The sequence below is a fragment of the Alternaria arborescens genome (genome assembly GCF_004154835.1).
Source record: "Alternaria arborescens strain FERA 675 chromosome Unknown contig_20, whole genome shotgun sequence".
Classification (NCBI taxonomy): Eukaryota; Fungi; Ascomycota; class Dothideomycetes; order Pleosporales; family Pleosporaceae; genus Alternaria; species Alternaria arborescens.
This window is the reverse complement of record NW_021167875.1, coordinates 218,855-237,360: the sequence shown is the minus strand read 5'-3', so window position 1 is coordinate 237,360 and position 18,506 is coordinate 218,855. Positions and strand designations below refer to the sequence as shown.

Sequence of the window (18,506 nt, the reverse complement as noted above, 5' to 3'; positions counted from 1 at the left end):
ACGAGCGATCTTCGCATATACAGTTGATACAAGTGCGACGCTTTACCACTTAGCCAAGGAGGCAATTGTTGGGGAGTGAAAAAATTAGATATAAAATAACAGGACAGGTTTAGGAATGTAGACGACATGGACGCAGTTTGCAAAGATGTATGGTAAAGCCGGTCACGAGGAACCACAGCAATACTAAGTACTGCTCGATAAACCCACTTGACTCGAGCGACCAACATCATAGTAAGACTTCAAGGTGGAAGTAGTCATGATTAATATTCATACTGATATCAGATTCTTCAATATCGTTTATAACCAGAAATATCGCTATGCAAATCAAACCCAATTTCTCATCTGCCATGACAGGCAGGAAAGGCAAACATGCCGAAACCGACTTCCAACCATCCCTCCCAGAATGATAAAACAGGAAAAACGCCACGCTCATGCTCATGCCTCATACCAAAAATGCTTCGCTTCGTAACAAAGGGAAAAAATCCACGTCTCTCTCTCTCTCTCTTACATCTCGAATGTGTTTAGGCAAGGCCAAAAACACCCCTCAACCTCCTCCAAAGCTCCTTAGCCATCGCCTTGCGGGTATCCTCTGTGCGCAGCGCCGCCTCCTTATTCTCACTTGCGCGCCTGAGCAAAAAGTTGAGGCACTCAGTCGTAGTACCCCAAGTCATGCACTTGACAACCTTGGCTTGCGTATCCGCCTTCATAGTCTCATCTTGAACCAGGGCCTGAGAAATCTCATCCGCCATACCTTGCAGCTGTGCATATGTGAGGCGGGGTAGTTGGTCAGGTGACGTAGTAAGCATCTGCTCGGCCCGGATCTTCTGGGCGGCTTGGACGGAAGCGAGGTTGTGCGTTGCAAGGACGATGTTCACGCGAGGGAAGGGAGTACCGGGAGTAGGGGCGGGGATTTTGTCGGTCCATTGTTGGCGGACGACAGCGTCGGCACAGGCGTCGTAGTTGGCGTCTGTTCCTGCTTTGGTGTCGAAGGTGATGTGTTTGGGTTCAGAAGTGAGGTATGCGCCGCGGACAAGCTTGACACCCGCAATGTAGCCTTTCTTTGAGGCGCGCTCAAGATGCGCAGCCATGCGTTTGGAGATGTCGCGGAGGTAGCATTGGTAGGTGATGTACAGGACGGCGCGACCATTTTCGGGCTTGTTGTACTTTTCTTGCAGGGCAAGGGTCCATTTCTCGAGGCCGAGGTTCGTGGCCTCTTCTTCAGCGCCGGGTAGGAGGCTCACGCCTTTTGCGGCGGCGGCGTCGCAAGCGGCAGTTATAGCGGACCACATTTCGGGAGTGGCTTCTTGTTGGTTCTGGAGGAGGTTGAGGGCATGACGACCGAGACCGGACCATCTAAATGGTGGTTAGAATATCCCCACGAAAGTAACCAAGAAAATGACCTACTTTAGTCCAACAAAGTCGCCTTCCTTGGCCATATCGACACTCTGTAGCATTCCCTTCCTCCACACTTCAATCTCCATCTTGGTTTCCTCGGCAGTTGGCGCTTTTCCACCAAGTACCTCAAGCGCATACTCGAACAGAATACCACCATAACCGAGCGTACGTGCGAATTCAGTGTTCCTGACAACCTCATCCTTCTTCTCGCCAACACAGTATTGCGCGTAGAATGTCTTCTTGAGCAAGTTGGACAATACAGGGTTGCGCTCGATGCTCAAGAGGAAAGACTTGGAGTCAAGCATACGCCTGAGGATTCCGAAACAAGCGTTGAGTAGGAGAGGCCTTGAGGATACGGCGGTGATGAGGTAGGAGCGCAGGACAGTCTCTGTGGGTAGGCGGCCGAGAACTGCTTTCGTTTGCGCTATCTGTGACTCTGGCTGTGTGGACAGGAGATGTGCAGTTGAAACTTGTGATGAGTCCGCGGGCACAGAGACATTCTGCCGTGCGCTCTGTGAGACGTAACGCGGTGTTGATGCGAGAGTTCGGGATGTGTGTGCCAGGGCAAGGCTCTGGAAGCGTTGGAGGTTCTGTCTCCGGAGCATCATATTGAGATTGTGTGTGATTTGGACGCTCGAGTGGTTAGTTGGAGCTGGTGTACTTTACACTCGGAGGCGTATGCAAGTGGTGTAGTAGATGGCCGGAGTCCGTGAATTACTATTCTTTATAAAGTCGATACCGGCAAACTTGACAGAAAGAGCAATTCTGGAGGTCTTGTGACTTTTTACAATGTGTTCGATAGCCCCTATATACCATGGTTGGTACTCTTGGTGATCCACGATGTCGCGCACGATGCTCGGCTTGCGTCGGATGCGTCCATGTCGCACTAGTGAGGCTTCATTGTTGCTCCAGATGGTGCCAGACTGACGCAGACTCCCGGCTTATCGCCCGCGCTAGAAGCACTGACGATTGGACAATACTGTCAAGCGTTCTTGTGGAGTAGTCGATATATTTGGTGTTTATGGCGACATGCGGTTTTGATGTGATGATGGCGAACTGTCGCGTGTGATGTAATGCCTAGTGACTGGCAAACTCATTGCGCCCGCTTCCAAAGCCGATGGCATGACATCAGCTCCTAAACTCAATTCGAGGTCGTTGCTTTTGCCATGGCCGTGTATCTGCAAGCTTGCCATCGTGACCTCGCATTGTCATGCAATGCCTGTTACCCCACAGTCGGCGAAATGCACATTCAGCCGTTCCTCATCTTAGCGTCATCTTGCTCAGCACAGCCCATGTCGCGATCTGTGCTGTGTTTGCCGCCGACGCTGAGAGCCGAGCGTAACCATGGCGGCATCGCTCATATTACGCAGGACCAGCCCCAGGATTCAATTTCTCCTGACCACATCATCTCCACTCAGAGCTCTGGATCGGTACCACGCGCACCGGTATCGGCTGCTATGGAGAAGAAGCAAATTTTTGTCATGGTTTGACGGGTAGCATAGCGCGCCGCGAGGAGGGCCGTTCTGGCTGCGGAAAGCGTCGGGGACCCACATATACCCACGCCGAGTATCGTCGACGTCTGCTCTTGTCTGATCTCACGTCCCTTCTCAGCCTCACTGATGATACGATGTCTGCGTCTCTAGGGATAGAGTACCTTGAGAGATACTTGAAGATCCCTAGGTCATTGCAACGTGTTTCCACAGATCTGGCGTCACGCGCATGCCAATCAGCTTACTAAATCTTCAAACTCTAAAGCTACCCAGGTAATCCCCTACACGTGTATCATGTGATTTATTTCGATCAACGTGCTGGCACATCGTAAACCAATAATGTTCAGATGTCACTAAACATGGTTTCCAATCTTGGAGAAGTATGCCAGCATTGTTTAAGGCAAGCCTGTCTACGGCGTCGGTCCAAAGCTGTCGGCCGCGTGGGAAGGCTTCGTTGCGTCTTCTCTGACCCTGACTAGAACAATCTTAATCAAAATCAAGGTATTGATTCGACCCGTGTTCTTGCAGTTTGGTACACTGCCCGCATGTCAACTCAGCTAGACGAACTTTAATCTTAACTCCGAACTAGTACATCGCTCTCAGTCGCGCCACAAAAAAGCAAAACTACCGGCCTTTATCTATAATTATTCATATAATATAAGCGACAACCTCAAAATTCGCTGATACGATTGACGCGTGTTCGAGACGCCAAGACCTAATCTACAATACCATTACCGCTCCTGTCGGTATCTCTCAACACCACATAGCTCTTCATACAGCGCCAGCCCCCGCCTCCGGCATCTGCGCCCCCTCCTGTCCAAGCTGCACCTCTCCTCCATTACTCGTTCTATCTGTCACGTTCTTCTGATCATTTCCCAACGACTCGAATGCACCCAGCAAATCCCCTTTCAGATCTTCCCAACTCTCCACCCCAACACTGACCCTCAGCAACCTCTCATCGACCTCTGCATCGCTCATCCTGCGCCACTCGATCAAACTCTCCACACCTCCCAAGCTAGTCGCATGATGGAAAAGGCGGAGTTTGCTAGGTAAGGTACGTGCGAGTTGTGGCGTCTTCATGTAGATGCTGAAGACGGGGCCGAAACCGTTGGGCATCTGTTGTTTAAGCCAGTCGTAATCCGCCGTTTGCAGACTAGCATGAGAGATCTTGCTCACAACCCCCTTCACCACCTCCGCTTCTTTCCCCTCACCCTTGCCATCAAGGGAATCCTGCAGCCAGCGGACAAGCTTTTCTGCAGAACTACTCTGCCGCTGAACACGCAAGTCCAATGTCCGCAGACTCCTTACTCCGAGCCAGCCTTCCAAACTGCCCAGCACAGCACCCAGGAAAATCCTCTCAGCGCGTAGCGTCTTCGCTCTCTTCAACCCTTCCTCGCCTTTCTTCACCGCGAGAATGCCACAAAGCATATCGCTATGCCCTCCAATATACTTAGTCCCACTATGCATAACCACATCCGCGCCCCAACGAAACGGATCCTGTAAGCCCGGCGGCGCAAACGTAGCGTCAACACTCAGATATGCGCCGCGCGCGTGGGCCCGTTGTGCGTATTTGGCGATGGAGAAGGCTTCGCCGGTAGGATTCAGTGGTGTTTCCAAATGAACCAGGTCACCTTTTCCCAGGCCCGCAGCGTCCCAGGTAGCGTCGTCGGCATGGAGATCAACAGTCTTCACGCCGTGCATCTTCTTGTGCAGGTCGATGACACCGTGGCAGCCGTGGTATCCACCACTTATCGCAATAACTTTAGGTACGAGGTTGACGAGTAGAGCGTGGAAAGCGCTGAGGCCGCTTGTGTAGCTAACAACATGATTTGCCAACCCACTTTGTCCGTCCAATTCCTCTTCCTTAGCATCCGGGTACATTAGTGGGGCCAGGATGGTTTCCAGTCGGTTTGTGCTGGCGGATGCGAGGCGCGAGTATATCAAAGGTGTCTGGAGGTCGACGAATTCGCCTTCTGTGGGAACGGGTTGGAGTTGCGATGGGTCGTGAGGATATCGGAAGGTAGTTGCGGTATGAATTGGTGGGGCGACGTCAGTGAGGATATTGATGCGGTCGTCGGCGTGGACGCCGTGGGTCGAGGGGTGGTATGCTGATGGTGTCATGATGATTGCAGTTGTCGTCTGTAGACAGCGTCCGTCGAGTTCCGAGTTGTTCGATGTGCTCTGAATTCAATGCTAGTAAAATGGTGTATGTGCGTGTTGCAGTCGTCCTAATAAGTCGAAAGGCTATGAGATGTTGTCCTGGATATGTCCAATCAAACAGATTGCTTGTCAGAATGTCGAAATGTCGAAGATGTCGACATCACGCCCTAGACGGCGAAATTGCGGACGAAGACCGCTAGATCTAGCCGTTCACGCCATTAGGGTGGAGCTGTACCGGCAATTTGTGGACACAATCGTGGCAGAGCTGGGGATGGAGTGGGTATACAGAGCTATCAAGGTGATGGCATTGTGGGACGAGGCCCCAATAATCTCGTCTATAGATTAGACTTCGACAAAAGGTTACAAGTCCATCGACTAGCATGAACTCAATCGATGCCAAAGCCACTTGAAGGACGTTTCCGCGTAAGTTGTTGTAGTGCGGAATGTACAAACTTATGACGAGTGCGGGGTAAAAACTGCCCCTCGTTGCGACAAAAATCACAGACCGCAGGACAAATGCCGCATGCGCAAGGTGGAAGAAGGTTTATCAATAGCATGAGAAGGCACGTTAGACTGCTCAGATTTCGTTCATTCATAGCTGCCCACAGAGTCATAAAGTCTCACTGACAGGTGCTACACAATTATAAACCACCAGTTGCGCATAAGCCCTTGCCTCTATGGCGCCATCCCACCTCACCGAGATGTATCTACTGGACGCCAGCACCAGTGATGGTAGGTGGGCCGTCCTTGTACTTGATGCTTCCGTTGTCGGAGCCGCAAGCCTCGATTGATCGGACAACCTTGTAGGACTCGACATCGCCATCAGGAACACCGCCAAAGACGACGTGCTTGCCGTTCAGCCATGAGGTAACGACGGTGGTAATGAAGAATTGGGAACCGTTGCTATGACGTGTCAGCCATGACTCTTCCTGATAGAGTATAGTATAGAAAACCTACGTGTTGGGGCCAGCGTTGGCCATGGAGAGGAGGAAGGGGCGGTCGTGCTTCAACTTGAAGTTCTCGTCGGCGAACTTTTCGCCATAGATGGACTTGCCTCCAGTGCCCTAACGTCTGTTAACCAACTGTCTTTTTGTATGGAGAATCGAGACTGACGTTGCCGCGGGTGAAATCACCACCCTGGAGCATGAACTGAGGAATCACGCGGTGGAACTTTGAGCCCTGGTAGCCAAAACCCTTCTCGCCGGTGCAGAGGGCGCGGAAATTCTCAGCCGTCTTGGGAACGACATCGTCGAAGAGCTCGAAGTTGACGCGACCGGATTGCGCTGTAACTCATAGTCAGCAGGTGGAAGTCGCATGTGAAAGCGGTCGTAGCTACCCTCAACCTTGCCCTGGCTGGTGACGTTGCCGGCGTTGTCGACCTCAACGGTGGGCCCGGTCCAGGAGCAATCAAAGTAAGCCTTGATGGCCATGTTGTATGCCGAAGGAGTGAAGAAGCGTTTGTTGATAGGAGCGCGAAGTTGGGGAGCTGCGCGGAAAGCTGAAAGAGCAGAAGCTCTCGGAAGGTGGGGCATGATGCAGCGCGGGGTGTGAGCCTAACCTGATAAGCAGTTAGGTCCTGTTTCTTGGCAGTGAATCGTGAGATAGCCAGGTAATTGTGCGTTTAGACACTGCTGGGAATGCAGGGCTGACGTCTGTGGTGCTACTCTTGTTGGGTGGGAACTCACTCTGGGTGGTGCCTTTGGAACTATCAGATAGCTATTCACAACACAATGGCCGGCTTCCAGCACGACTCTGGTGGCAACTTACAGGAATGATACAAGGAATCGGGCCGCTATGCAACACGATATGCAAGATTCAAGGAATATAATACAATTGATGAATTGCCGACACGAGGTAGCAGTTGAAGGGTCGGATGGATGACCAGACGGAAAACTTTGGATACCTCAAGCTTGTGCACGAGTCTAGCGCGTTCCCCGATCCGGCGCTCCATTGCTCGCATCAATCGAGGACTGTATACATGACTACGACAGAAATAATTCATCTTAACTACCAGTACTCCTGAACAAGGTGCGCGACACCGTTAACACATTTCACTTTTCGTATGTCAAGTCGTGCAACCGTTCAAGGCGTGTTGTCTCACTCTGAGCATCATAGGTACCTGGATAGCTTGGAAAGGCCCGAGCTTAGATCACGTGAGCGCAGGGCCGCCATCGCCGTTTACCCTGTACCACGAGCATGGCTCGCGACAAGGTGAATATTCTTGTAAGCGGACATCTTTGCAGTCTTCTCGATTATATTTCGCGTGGCTGAGACACCTCTGGCGCAAACGCATACTACCTTCCTCTTAACGACCTTTGCAATTCGCCCTCGGTGGTCCGCTCCCGAGACCGTGGTCGACAGCTGCCACCTCGACTCCAGTACACTCACATTACCATATTGCCAGACCGACGCGCCACAAGTCTACAGCCATGGATCTCAATAGCTTGAAGGATCAAGTGAGCAACCTCACGCTCTACGACCTCAAGGCGGGATTCCGCAAGGCCCAAAATGGTATGCTGAGGGGAAGGGTGAAGCCAGCTGGCCAATGCTAACGCGCTTCGTAGCGGTGATGAACTACACAGAGATGGAGGCCAAGGTCCGCGAGGCAACAAACAATGAGCCATGGGGTAAGCCGAGCCTGGCGTCTCGCGAAGAATGGAGCTGACAGGCGGCCAGGTGCATCATCGACCATGCTACAGGAGATTGCCAATGGAACCTTCAACTAGTAGGCGATGCCCGAGGACCTGGCGGATCATGGCTAACGAATTAGCCAACTACTGAACGAGATCATGCCCATGATCTACAAGCGCTTCACAGAGAAGGCTTCGGAAGAATGGAGACAGATCTACAAGGTACTTGGGCGCTCTCCTTGTCGCCGGCGTCGCTAACAAGCCAGGCCCTGCAACTCCTCGAATACCTGATCAAGAACGGTTCAGAACGAGTCATTGACGATGCGCGCTCTCACGTCTCGCTCCTCAAGATGCTACGGCAGTTCCACTTCATTGACCAGAACGGCAAAGACCAGGGCATTAACGTACGCAATCGCGCCAAGGAGCTCGCCGAACTTCTTAGCGATGTCGACCGCATCCGCACCGAGCGCAAGAAGGCGCGAGCGAACCGAAACAAGTTTGGTGGTGTCGAGGGCGGAGCCGGCATCGGCATGGGTGGCTTCTCAGGAAGCGGTAGCGGGGGTGGTAGCAGGTACGGAGGGTTTGGCAGTGAGCAGGCAGACTATGGTGGCTACAGAGGAGAGGTCTATGGCGACGGCGGTGGCTTTGGAGGCAACCAATCTGGCTTCGCAGACACACAACAGCGACGCGACAAGTTTGACGAGTACGATGAGTACGACGAGGGCGAAAGTGCTAGCCCAGCACCAGCGCGGCGGAGAGAACCCACAACCACGCACGCGAGGAAAGAACCCAAGAAGGAGGAGCCTAAGCCGAAAGCACCAGAGCCCGTTGTCGACTTGCTCGCTTTTGACGATGAGCCTGCGCCCATGTCGACTTCAGCAGGATAGCAGCCCGTTGCTGCTCCAAGCGACGACTTCGGCGACGACGATGATTTCGACGACTTCCAGTCTGCAGCTCCAGTAGCACCTGCATCCAAGCCAGCCGCACCAGCCTACAATATCGTCTCTCCTGCGTCGACATCCACCATCACCTCGTCAACCCAATTCGCCGCACCGACAGCCCAGTCCTCGGCCCAGAACAACAACTTCAGCAACTTGCTCGCAACAGTTTCACCACCACCTGCTGCAAACAAAATGAGCGCACCCCCCTCCATGACCTCTTCTTTCTCGCAACCTCCACCCCAACCCTCAGGCTACCAAGCCTCGGGTCCGAATTACTTCACTTCTGTGCCCCAGCCTGCGCCTCAATCAGCGTCATCCACGCCTTCTGTAATGTCGCCCGGTGGACGCATCGGCGGTGGTATCGGTGGCGGTGCACCCAAGAAAGCTGGTGGTGATGCGTTTGCGAGCTTGCTTGGTGGTGTTGCGCCGAAGAAGGCGGGTACACCAACGCAGAAGGTCACTATGGGTGACTTGGCTAAGCAGAAGACTAGTCAAGGGCTCTGGGGGGCGCCGGCTTCTACTCCCAGTACACCTGCTGCACAAGCACCTCAGTCGGGATCTAAGCCTGGTGGTGCGCTGGGGGATTTGCTTGGTTAGGTGGTTGGTGGGAGAAGGGGGGCAGATAGTGTGTCATGCGCTTTTTTACTTGGTTTGGAATATGGATACAAAAGTGGCGTACGATGTGAGAATGAAGAGAGCGTAATAGACGATATACGAACTTGTGGTATGTCTGATGAACGCAATGGGAGCTGTGATGTTTCTCCGCAAATGCGGAGCTCTCATTGGCTGTGCTCTTGTTGAATATGTACAATCCTTTCGAAGCCATTCGGCTGATGGGCTCAAAAGGTCAGTCTGATGAAGGGCGTGACAAATGCTACAAGTGCAAGATAACGCTGTAGAGTAGGGTATCCCGGTAGTGAAAAGAGACATATCGACGTTTGAAGCTGCTCATGGAGCATGCAGATGTGTTACCAAAATCCCTACCCCCACTCTGCAGATGCGCCAACCTATTGGCTGCACCACAACCCCTGCATATTCATCTCCGCGGCCAAGACACGGTCTCTCCACGCGCCAGCATGTGAAAACATCATCGTCTCCTTTCCGCCATGCATACATGGCATAGATGCAGCCCTCTCGCTTTCTTTTCCGCGTCGCCTTGCTGCTATTACCCATAGCCTTGATCGGCACAACATGGCTATACTTGTACCCTGTTTTCCACGGCTGCGCCTTTCCTAAACCTCCGTCTACGCACGCGCAAGCCGTCGCACCGTTCCGTCTACTTTCGCTCGGTGATCCCCAGCTTGAGGGTGATTCCTCACTCCCGGATCCGAATGCGCTCGTCTTCCCGTCGATCGAAAACCTCGTACCGAATCTACGCGATGCCGCCAATTACACAGCGAAACGAGATGTTCTAGACCAAGCAGCACGAGGTGTTGTAAAAGATGCAGGGAAGTGGCTAGAGGGAAAGAGGAAAGCTGTCGATCTTTGGGGAAACGACTGGTATCTTGCGCATATAGTCAGGAGCCTGAGATGGTGGACTGAACCCACGCACATCAGTGTCCTGGGTGATTTGCTAGGCAGTCAGTGGGTCACAGATGGCGAGTTCACGAAAAGAGCGGGTCGGTATTGGAATGTTGTTATGAGGGGATTGGAGAAGGTACCTGATGTTATCTTTGGCGCGTTAGGGAGTGAAACCACGGAGCTGCCGCCAGCAGAAACATCACAAGAACAAGAAGGCGAAGGAAAAGACGTGGTAGAAGAGAAAGAGAAGAAAAAAGAGAGGAAGCCGCTATGGGGTGGTACAACAGAAGTACTCGGTGCAGATAAAGACTGGCAGAAGCGCGTCATAAACATCGTCGGAAATCACGACGTTGGCTACGCTGGTGACATCGACGAATCGCGCATCGAACGCTTCGAGAAGGCGTTTGGAAGTTCGAACTGGGACATCTGGTTCACACTGCCAGACGAACTGCGCTCAAACAAAACCGATCCAACCGACCCAGACCAACGTACCGAACCATCTTCATCTACAAAAGACGCCTCCAGACCACCAACCCTCCGCCTCGTAATCCTCAACTCGATGAATTTAGACACCCCCGCCTGGTCCTCGGACCTCCAGACAGAAACCTACTCCTTCATGAACCACATCATTACCTCCTCCCTGCCTGTCACCGACAAAACACACGCCACCGTTCTCCTCACACACATCCCGCTCGAAAAGGAAGCTGGTATCTGCGTCGATTCTCCATACTTCGATTTCTTCGAGGGAGGCCAAGGATTAAAAGAACAGAATATGCTGTCTGATCACGCTAGTAAGATCGTCTTGGAAGGAATGTTTGGCATGAGTCCAAATAAAGATGCAGAGGGTGTAGGCAAGGGCAGAAGGGGCATTATCATTAATGGACATGACCACGCTGGATGTGATGTTATGCACTGGATTAGGCAGCCCGGCGTGCAGGACACATGTCAGGTGGCGAACGTGAAAAGGGAAGAAGCATATTGGCCAACTAGTACCGCGAACGACACCATGATTGCTACTTCGATGGATATCGATGGTGTCGACATCAACTTTGTAGCTGCCAACGATACCGATACCGATACCGATGCCGCTATCCAAACCGAGACCGATTCTACTCAGGAAGCATCAACATCTGAATCTTCACCAGAGCCTACTCTGGAACCGGCTTCCGAACCACCTCCACCGCCCAAATGGCGCGCTCAGCGCTTCCCAAATCGCCCTTACGATATCCATGCAGATGATGAATGCACGTCTATCAACGACGCGCCCCATATCCGTGAGATTACGCTCCGCAGTATGATGGGCGAGTACTCTGGCTATGCTGGTTTCCTGTCTGCGTGGTTCGAGGAAGAGAAGGGAGAGAAGGGGGAATGGGTTTTTGAGTTTAGCTCGTGTGGCGTGGGTGTGCAACATTGGTGGTGGGGGATACACATTGTTGACCTGATTCTGATGGTTTGTGTGGTTATTGGGGGTTCGATTTGGGGATACGAACGAGTGGCTGATGATGCGAAGAAGACGGAGGTGAAGAGGGATGTGAAGGAAGGCAGATCGGAGGACGTTAGAGATAGGAACAAGGCGAGGAGGATTGTACAGACTACACGCGGGCGTACATCTTCTGTCATGGAAGTTCAAGAACGAAAGATATAGATTAGAGTACAACCTCTGCCGATACACTATCGACATGGACTCATCAAACATAAACTCATGTAGCCGCCCAACACAATGACCATTAAACCGCCATACTCTTGATGTCATCGGTAAGCTTCAAGAAGTGATTCTCGCCATTTCTAGCATCTTCTTTGATCATCTCTGCCGCTCCTTCTCCGATGCCATACGCTACCATCTGCGTATGTCCGTTGTTCACCTTGGGGATAGAAGACACATCCGCAACACGCAGGTTGCGAACACCGCGGACGCGAAGGCGAGAATCGAGGACGGCGTTTGGGTCATCCGATTTGCCCATTGCGCAGGTGCCGGAAGCATGGTAACCTAGGGATGGGTATCAGTCCTCAAATCACGTATCAAGACTGTAATGACAACTCACAAGTCGTAGCGTGTTCCCTAACATGCGGCTCCCACTCTTCCCTAGTCTCGAAACCATGATGAGCCAAACCCTCCGGCCAACTGCCCTTGATAACATCCTTCGTTCCCTTGCCTTTCATGATGATTTCGTTCGCGAATCGGCATGCCTCGGTCATGACCAGCATGTCCAGCGGGTCTTCTAGGTAGGCATGATCGACAATCGGGTTCTCCATCGGATCAGCAGACTTGAGCATCACACTTCCCCTACTGTGCTGATTGAACAACAATGCACACATGGCGAACGCGTGTTTATGATCAATGGGAAAATCTTCATATTGCTTTGGCCCACCATATAGTTCCGTGTTCCAGAACTCGATGTTTGGTTGCGAGGGCGTGAGACCCATAGGGTCGCGGCCTGACTGTCGGGGCGCGTTGGTCCACAAGGGCGAGTCTTGTAGGCGTTCGTCAAGGCGGGCGTAGCCAAATATGCCAAAAGGGAAAGTAGAGAGGATTCCAGTCTTCTTTTCTTGGTAGAGGGCGTAGGTTGAGGCTATGGCGTTATCGTGGTATGCTAGGTGGTCATTCGTGAGGTTTGGTTCGGAGACTTCGTAGAAGATGAAGCAGAGAACGTGGTCCATTAGGTTTCCGCCTACACCGGGAAGATCAACGAGGCACTCGATGCCATGTTTTTCTAGCTGTTCTTTTGGTCCAAGACCGGAGCGCATTAAGATTGGTGGACTACAATATGCGCCTGCTGCGACAATGACTTCTTTTCTCGCTTGGTAATCGATCTTTTTGCCGTTCTTGGATATCGTTGCGACACCTGTTGCTGTGAGGTCCTCAGAGTCTTTGTTGAAGAGCAGTTTGTTGACAGTCACTTCGGTCTTGATGGTGATATTCTCCCGTCGATAGCCCTTGGTGATGAAGTCTGCGGCGGTACTCCGGATACCCTGATGCACTGTTCGTGGTACGTCTCCGCATCCATGAGGTGTCTCTCCTGTTGAAAACATGTCGGCGTGGTAAGGAAGACCTTGATCGACAAGGCTCTCTCTGACACGTTCAGAAATAGGCGCTAGATCGTGAGGCTCGGTATGAAGAGGTCCTGACGTCCCATGAACCGACATATCAGCTTTATGCCAACCCTTCTCGTGGAAGGTCTCAGCCTGTATCATAGTCAGCTTCTGTGCTACAGCCGTTCTAGCCTTCAACAACAAACCTTCTTCATATACTCGAACATTTTCTCTCCGGTCCATTCATCCATCTCCCAGTCGTCATAATCCTGCTTTGTGCCTCGAATACAAAGCGTGCCATTGACGCCACTAGAACCTCCAAGGAAGCGTCCTCTGCTGACCTTGACCTGTCGGTTATCCACCTTGGGCATAGGCTCGGTCACGATGTTCCAATCTGTCTCGCTGTCGAAGTTCTTGCTCCACCCTCCCGCCATGTGCACATTCTCAAGATCAGCATTGTCGGGTCCAGCTTCTAGGACGAGAATCTTTGCATTGAGGTCCTCGGCAAGACGACCTGCAATTACGCAGCCTGAAGTGCCGCCACTAGTGAATGTCGATTAGCATTTATTTGCTGAAAGGACAATCGGCTGAGAACGATGTGCAGCGCTCTCTCAGTGAGGTTGAATTACCCGCAGATGATGTAGTCGTAGACCTCCGTAGGGTCAACTGAGTCGACGCGTTCAAGAGACATGGCTGTGATGGTGAGTGTTCAGAGAGGCGGTCCAGTTCCTAGTACCCAGAACGAGGCCAAAGCATATATAACTTTGCCAAATGGTCAGTTAGCCTAGATATAAAGGCCACGGAACAGAGCCGCACTGCACGGTAGTGGGACCGGATGTACCGCCACGTCGCAGAATGGGCCAACATGAAAGGCTACTGCATGTCAGCTAACGCCCTCGGATACGCCAGCCCCTTGGAGACTCAACAAACGAACCAACCCAGCAGCTGTAGTTTGTGATTCGTGCCATTATGGTCATCCTCGTGTACTATTCTCACCACCTGTATGCAGGTCTTCACTTGGAGTAGCGGAATCAGTCCGGATGGGTCGATCACGCAGCATTTTAGGTTTGGGTCTAGCTCAGCTTTGGGGGCGTCTAGGAAGAAGCAGGACCATGTAGAACTGGAATAGTGTGGGTGATCGACGAATTAGAGGGAGGTGGTTGGGACGTCGTGTTCTCTAAGTTGATGTTCGGTCGGATCGCTGCTGGCCCTGCAGGTGCGTGCGTTGCGGGGTAAACCCGTGTACCCGAAGGCAAGAGGCTATGCCAGTTACATCGACCTAACATGCTGGAAAGAATATGTCGATATCTCAGCGAGGAACACTTTAGTTGACTTTGAGTATCGAGACGTGCAGTGCAAGGCTGTTGTCGTCGTTCATCCTAAGTTTCCAATCCATCAAGGGGTAGATGTCGAGCACTTTTGAAGTATACATCAATCTACAAGGAGGAAGATAGTACACCAGAATCTCTTTGTAAGATGCTAAAAGATCAAGAGATCAAAACGTATTTCTACCATTGTTTCCCGGGTCCACTCTGTCCAAGCCAAAGTGTCTATAGTTGGCAAGCGAAGCCACGAATCTGTAGACTTGCACTAAAACATCCCTTCAGGATTGATTGCTGTCGCCTGATAAACAAAAAACCTCATGTTAGATAACAAAGTTTTCAAGATCTTCTACAATCCTAAAGCAACTAGTCAGCCACCACCGAGCCCGCCACGACCGCGATTTCCGCCTCGTCCACGACCAGCATCACCGCGAGGACTAGGAGCAGTCGTAGGAGCTGCGATCGGTGCTCGGAAGCCGGGAGGTGGAGCTTTGCTACGAGTATCACGCCTGTGAATGTCAGTCTCATATCGCACCAGTAAGTTTTGATCTCATGTCTTACCAGTTCGGGTACTTCATCAAGGAGCGGCCACCATTCCACTGGAGTCCTTGATCCTTCTCTTGATTGGCGACAACTTCGTGAGCATCTTGTAGTCCTCGCGCTGCTTGAAGGGGAGGAAGAATGAGGCCGCCCCACTTCTTGTAGTGACGAACTAGGAGCAGGTCGACGAGGGCAGTGTTGCCGACGATGGATGCAACGCCGGGATGAATGTCCTCTGGGTGAGTCATACCCCAGATGATCTGATCCATGGCGTTTTCGTTGTTCTCAATCAGGTCCTACAGGGTGTTGGTGGTTTCCAACTAATTGCTTGAGTGAAGGAGAAAACGCAGGAGGGACAAAGTCGTGTTGAAAAGAATCAAACCAACAGTAAAAGTGAAGAAAGCTTACAATTGCATTGCTGACATTGACAACGGTGGCAACGTCGGTATCGTGATTGTAGTTGGCGACTTTTCCCTTGTAGGTACGCCAATAGGTCACTAAGCTAGTGTCCGCAAACGACTCGAAATCGTTGACTACATAGCCAGTCGGGCGATCGCGACCTGGCTTGTACTGAATCATGTTGATGGATTTAGTGTTGTTAGAAATCGTAGAGGCTTGCGGTCTTCGTTGATCGATTGCTCGCTGAAGTTGGTTGCTTCGATACAGTTCGTGATGTCAAAGTTGTAGTCTATGAAGAGCGTTAGCAAAGATGTCTTCGACGAATGACTTCGCAAACTTACGGTATCGGTTGAACGCTGGTCAGAAACGCAGCTCTGGGGAAGTGATAGTGTTGTCGTTGTAGAAATAGGAAAGAAAGGAAAGAGCGTTGGTGGGGAAGAAAATTATATACAGACAGAAAACCGCTCCGACAAGCACTAAAGCACACAAATCTCCTTCACGTCGAGAAGTAAAAGGTAAAGTGCGACAGATGACTCCGGAAGAGTCTGGCCTCAAGGTGAGGGCGGTAGTCACCTTGAACATTGAGAGGGAAAGGCCATCGCAAACGACGGTCACCTCGATTAGTGATGTCGGGAGAAACGCATAGCTTGCGATACCGGATAATCAGCGAGAAGGAATGAGCAAGATGTACTTATAGAGCTGCAGCGTTGGAATATCAAGCGTGTTTCATGTCGTTAGGGAATGTGTGTGTTTCAAGCGTGACCAATGGACCAACTGATGTGACATACAGCAAGTACCCCAGTGTGCTCGTGCACACTCCGCATGCTCGGCGTCTTGAGAGCAATTGCCAGAACTGTATACTTGCCTGGGTTTGTCACAAAAATGACATGATGATCACGTGGTATCGTGAAGCAGAATACGTTCTAGCGGCCAAGTGGAGACGAATCTGCTTCCTGGCGGTGCCAGAACCATTGTGTCTTTCGCCGCTGAAGGTTCCGCGTAGAATGGCAAACATGCTGATCTGTCAACACGGATAGTTCGGGAAAGGCCCAGTCAGTCCTGGGGAGTCTTGTGATGATCCACTGCACGCGTTTGTGCTGCTTTGTGGACAATCACAGCGTGTGTTCTGCGCATTCCATTGTCACCCTCTCTTCTGGGCCATAGATAGCGCAAGCTTCTGGCACCTTTCGCTTCTACTCCCACTAGAGATCCTAGTATCGTCCCTCACATATTATCGACGATATCCAGTATGTCGAGACTGCGAACATCACCGCCAGCATTTGAAAAAGAATACATCGATTACATCAAGTCTCGTGAAAGACTTGCTGCACTGGATGCTAACCGCATGCCAGACTTCGCGTCGATGAAAGACGTGGACTTCCGAAATGCGATCAAAGTGCTGAGCTTGTATTGAGATGAAACCAAGGAACACTTGGTCCGCATGCTGGAGTCGCATTTCGGAACGATGCTCGAGGTACACGACACACGGCTTTGGAACCAAGCCCAGCGTTATCTACGTGAGCGTCCGGAGCTGATGCTCATCAGCAAGGTCAAAAGAGATCTTTCCAGAGATTCCTTCACAAACTTCCCCCCTGAGATCCGAAACATGATCTACGACCTCGCCCTCTTCGACCCTCCTTCAGAAGAAGTTCCGCGTCGACTTATGATATCGGTCGGGAGTGATGGTTGCCAACACATCACTCAATACCCTGAGCAATGTGTACGAACACCAAGTGGTGTTGGTAGATTGGAAGCCAAAGGCAATCATCATGCCGCTGGAGATTTGAAGATCACTTGCTACAATGGTCGATTCTCCCTTACTCGTCCCAGACTTCATTATAGGTCAGTAAATTATGCCGAGCTTCGGATTGACCGTACTATTTCGGCATTGCATGTTATCGGCGCATTGAACAAACAAGTCCGACAAGAGGTGCAGACATTTTTCTGGGCCCGTACCAGGATCCTGCTACATTTCAACGGACTAACTTCTGCTTGTGTCGGTACCCGTCAGTTCCTTGAGAAGATCGGTCCCCTTGGTAGAAGTAGTCTTGCTGGCTTGGATGTAGATCAAAGCCTTGAAGACAGTAGACACCAGGATTACCAAGACATGATCCCGGAGCTACAAAAATGCAAGAACTTGCGAGACTTAACCTTGTTTCTGCCAATAAAAACGATACTAGGTAGTGTCGACCGGAACGCAATGGAGGATTTCCTCCTTCGGGGTAAGCCTCTTGACAGTCCTAGTATGAACGGTCTTGTGAAAGCGCTGCATTCGATGCCACGACTGTGTTCTGTGCGCTTGCACACGGTGCACCTGAGAGCGTACAGGGGCCTCGTCGTTCGCCATCATTTTGGCAACAACGATTTATTTGCCGACTTCGCCTTTTCTGGAGCTCGTGAAGCGCTGTGCGTTCAGGAGCTTCGCACACTTCTCAGAGCTCATCCTCGTGAAGACGCTCATTTCGAAGTCACGGGTACCCAGCAACATACCCTAGACTATGAGGAATGGCGGGACTTGGGGTGTTTTAGTCACGCAAGACACTGACATGACTAAAGGAGCTTTGTCGTGTGGACAGGATCGAACAGATAGTGCTCATAGATGTCCTCGGGACGTGTCGTACCATAGAACGTAAAGTCTTGAGTGTCTTTGGACAAATGATCGTGGTGAAATCTGGCTTCTTCGCTGTGACATATAGCGTGTCTTTGCTGTTCACATGAACAACTCTCGATTATGTTTGAATCGAGAGCGCACCGCAATACACTCGATAGAAGAAGCGTAGAACGTTAGTTGTTATTATTCCATGCATGTGTGGGGTTCCTGTCCTTGGCTGAAGCTGGAGGGTGGTGCTGAAGCTTGTCTGGGACGCGACGCGGCAGGCGGGGAAGACGCGTTTCGCTTGCCAAGCACACTGCCCGCTTAGCTCTTTTTGATCACACCTCAACAAGTTCTCTCCCTTCGACTGCATATGTATACAGACAATCTGGGCGATGTTTGCGACAAAAAAAGTGTTTATCTATACGGTGCTATAGCACATGTGTACCACCAGCAGCCCGAGACGGCATAGTATAAGCTTATCA

At 51.5% G+C, this 18,506-nt stretch overlaps 8 protein-coding genes across 8 annotated transcripts; 3 read left to right on the top strand and 5 right to left on the bottom strand.

The window, feature by feature from the left end:
• Positions 1–521: 521 nt before the first annotated feature.
• Positions 522–2,003, bottom strand: AA0111_g8224 (hypothetical protein; the record flags this gene model as incomplete). Its single annotated transcript, XM_028654648.1, has 2 exons — positions 522–1,353; positions 1,405–2,003. The coding sequence occupies 2 exons, from the start codon at positions 2,001–2,003 to the stop codon at positions 522–524; spliced, it is 1,431 nt and encodes a 476-aa protein (XP_028504183.1).
• Positions 2,004–3,656: 1,653 nt separating this feature from the next.
• AA0111_g8223 (hypothetical protein) lies at positions 3,657–5,006 on the bottom strand (the record flags this gene model as incomplete). Its single annotated transcript, XM_028654647.1, has 1 exon — positions 3,657–5,006. One exon carries the CDS (start codon positions 5,004–5,006, stop codon positions 3,657–3,659), a length of 1,350 nt encoding a protein of 449 aa, XP_028504178.1.
• A 746-nt stretch (positions 5,007–5,752) lies between these two features.
• AA0111_g8222 (hypothetical protein) lies at positions 5,753–6,577 on the bottom strand (the record flags this gene model as incomplete). Its single annotated transcript, XM_028654646.1, has 4 exons — positions 5,753–5,948; positions 6,003–6,109; positions 6,159–6,328; positions 6,382–6,577. The coding sequence occupies 4 exons, from the start codon at positions 6,575–6,577 to the stop codon at positions 5,753–5,755; spliced, it is 669 nt and encodes a 222-aa protein (XP_028504177.1).
• Positions 6,578–7,474: 897 nt separating this feature from the next.
• Positions 7,475–8,562, top strand: AA0111_g8221 (hypothetical protein; the record flags this gene model as incomplete). The annotated part of the gene is made up of 5 exons (XM_028654645.1): positions 7,475–7,556; positions 7,610–7,672; positions 7,722–7,770; positions 7,816–7,897; positions 7,942–8,562. 5 exons carry the CDS (start codon positions 7,475–7,477, stop codon positions 8,560–8,562), a joined length of 897 nt encoding a protein of 298 aa, XP_028504180.1.
• Positions 8,563–8,808: 246 nt separating this feature from the next.
• AA0111_g8220 (hypothetical protein) lies at positions 8,809–9,213 on the top strand (the record flags this gene model as incomplete). Its single annotated transcript, XM_028654644.1, has 1 exon — positions 8,809–9,213. One exon carries the CDS (start codon positions 8,809–8,811, stop codon positions 9,211–9,213), a length of 405 nt encoding a protein of 134 aa, XP_028504179.1.
• Positions 9,214–9,739: 526 nt separating this feature from the next.
• Positions 9,740–11,782, top strand: AA0111_g8219 (hypothetical protein; the record flags this gene model as incomplete). Its single annotated transcript, XM_028654642.1, has 1 exon — positions 9,740–11,782. The coding sequence occupies one exon, from the start codon at positions 9,740–9,742 to the stop codon at positions 11,780–11,782; it is 2,043 nt and encodes a 680-aa protein (XP_028504078.1).
• Positions 11,783–11,864: 82 nt separating this feature from the next.
• AA0111_g8218 (hypothetical protein) lies at positions 11,865–13,858 on the bottom strand (the record flags this gene model as incomplete). The annotated part of the gene is made up of 4 exons (XM_028654641.1): positions 11,865–12,124; positions 12,180–13,320; positions 13,374–13,710; positions 13,797–13,858. The coding sequence occupies 4 exons, from the start codon at positions 13,856–13,858 to the stop codon at positions 11,865–11,867; spliced, it is 1,800 nt and encodes a 599-aa protein (XP_028504079.1).
• A 1,001-nt stretch (positions 13,859–14,859) lies between these two features.
• Positions 14,860–15,608, bottom strand: AA0111_g8217 (hypothetical protein; the record flags this gene model as incomplete). The annotated part of the gene is made up of 3 exons (XM_028654640.1): positions 14,860–14,998; positions 15,051–15,325; positions 15,438–15,608. 3 exons carry the CDS (start codon positions 15,606–15,608, stop codon positions 14,860–14,862), a joined length of 585 nt encoding a protein of 194 aa, XP_028504080.1.
• Between the last annotated feature and the right edge of the window lie 2,898 nt (positions 15,609–18,506).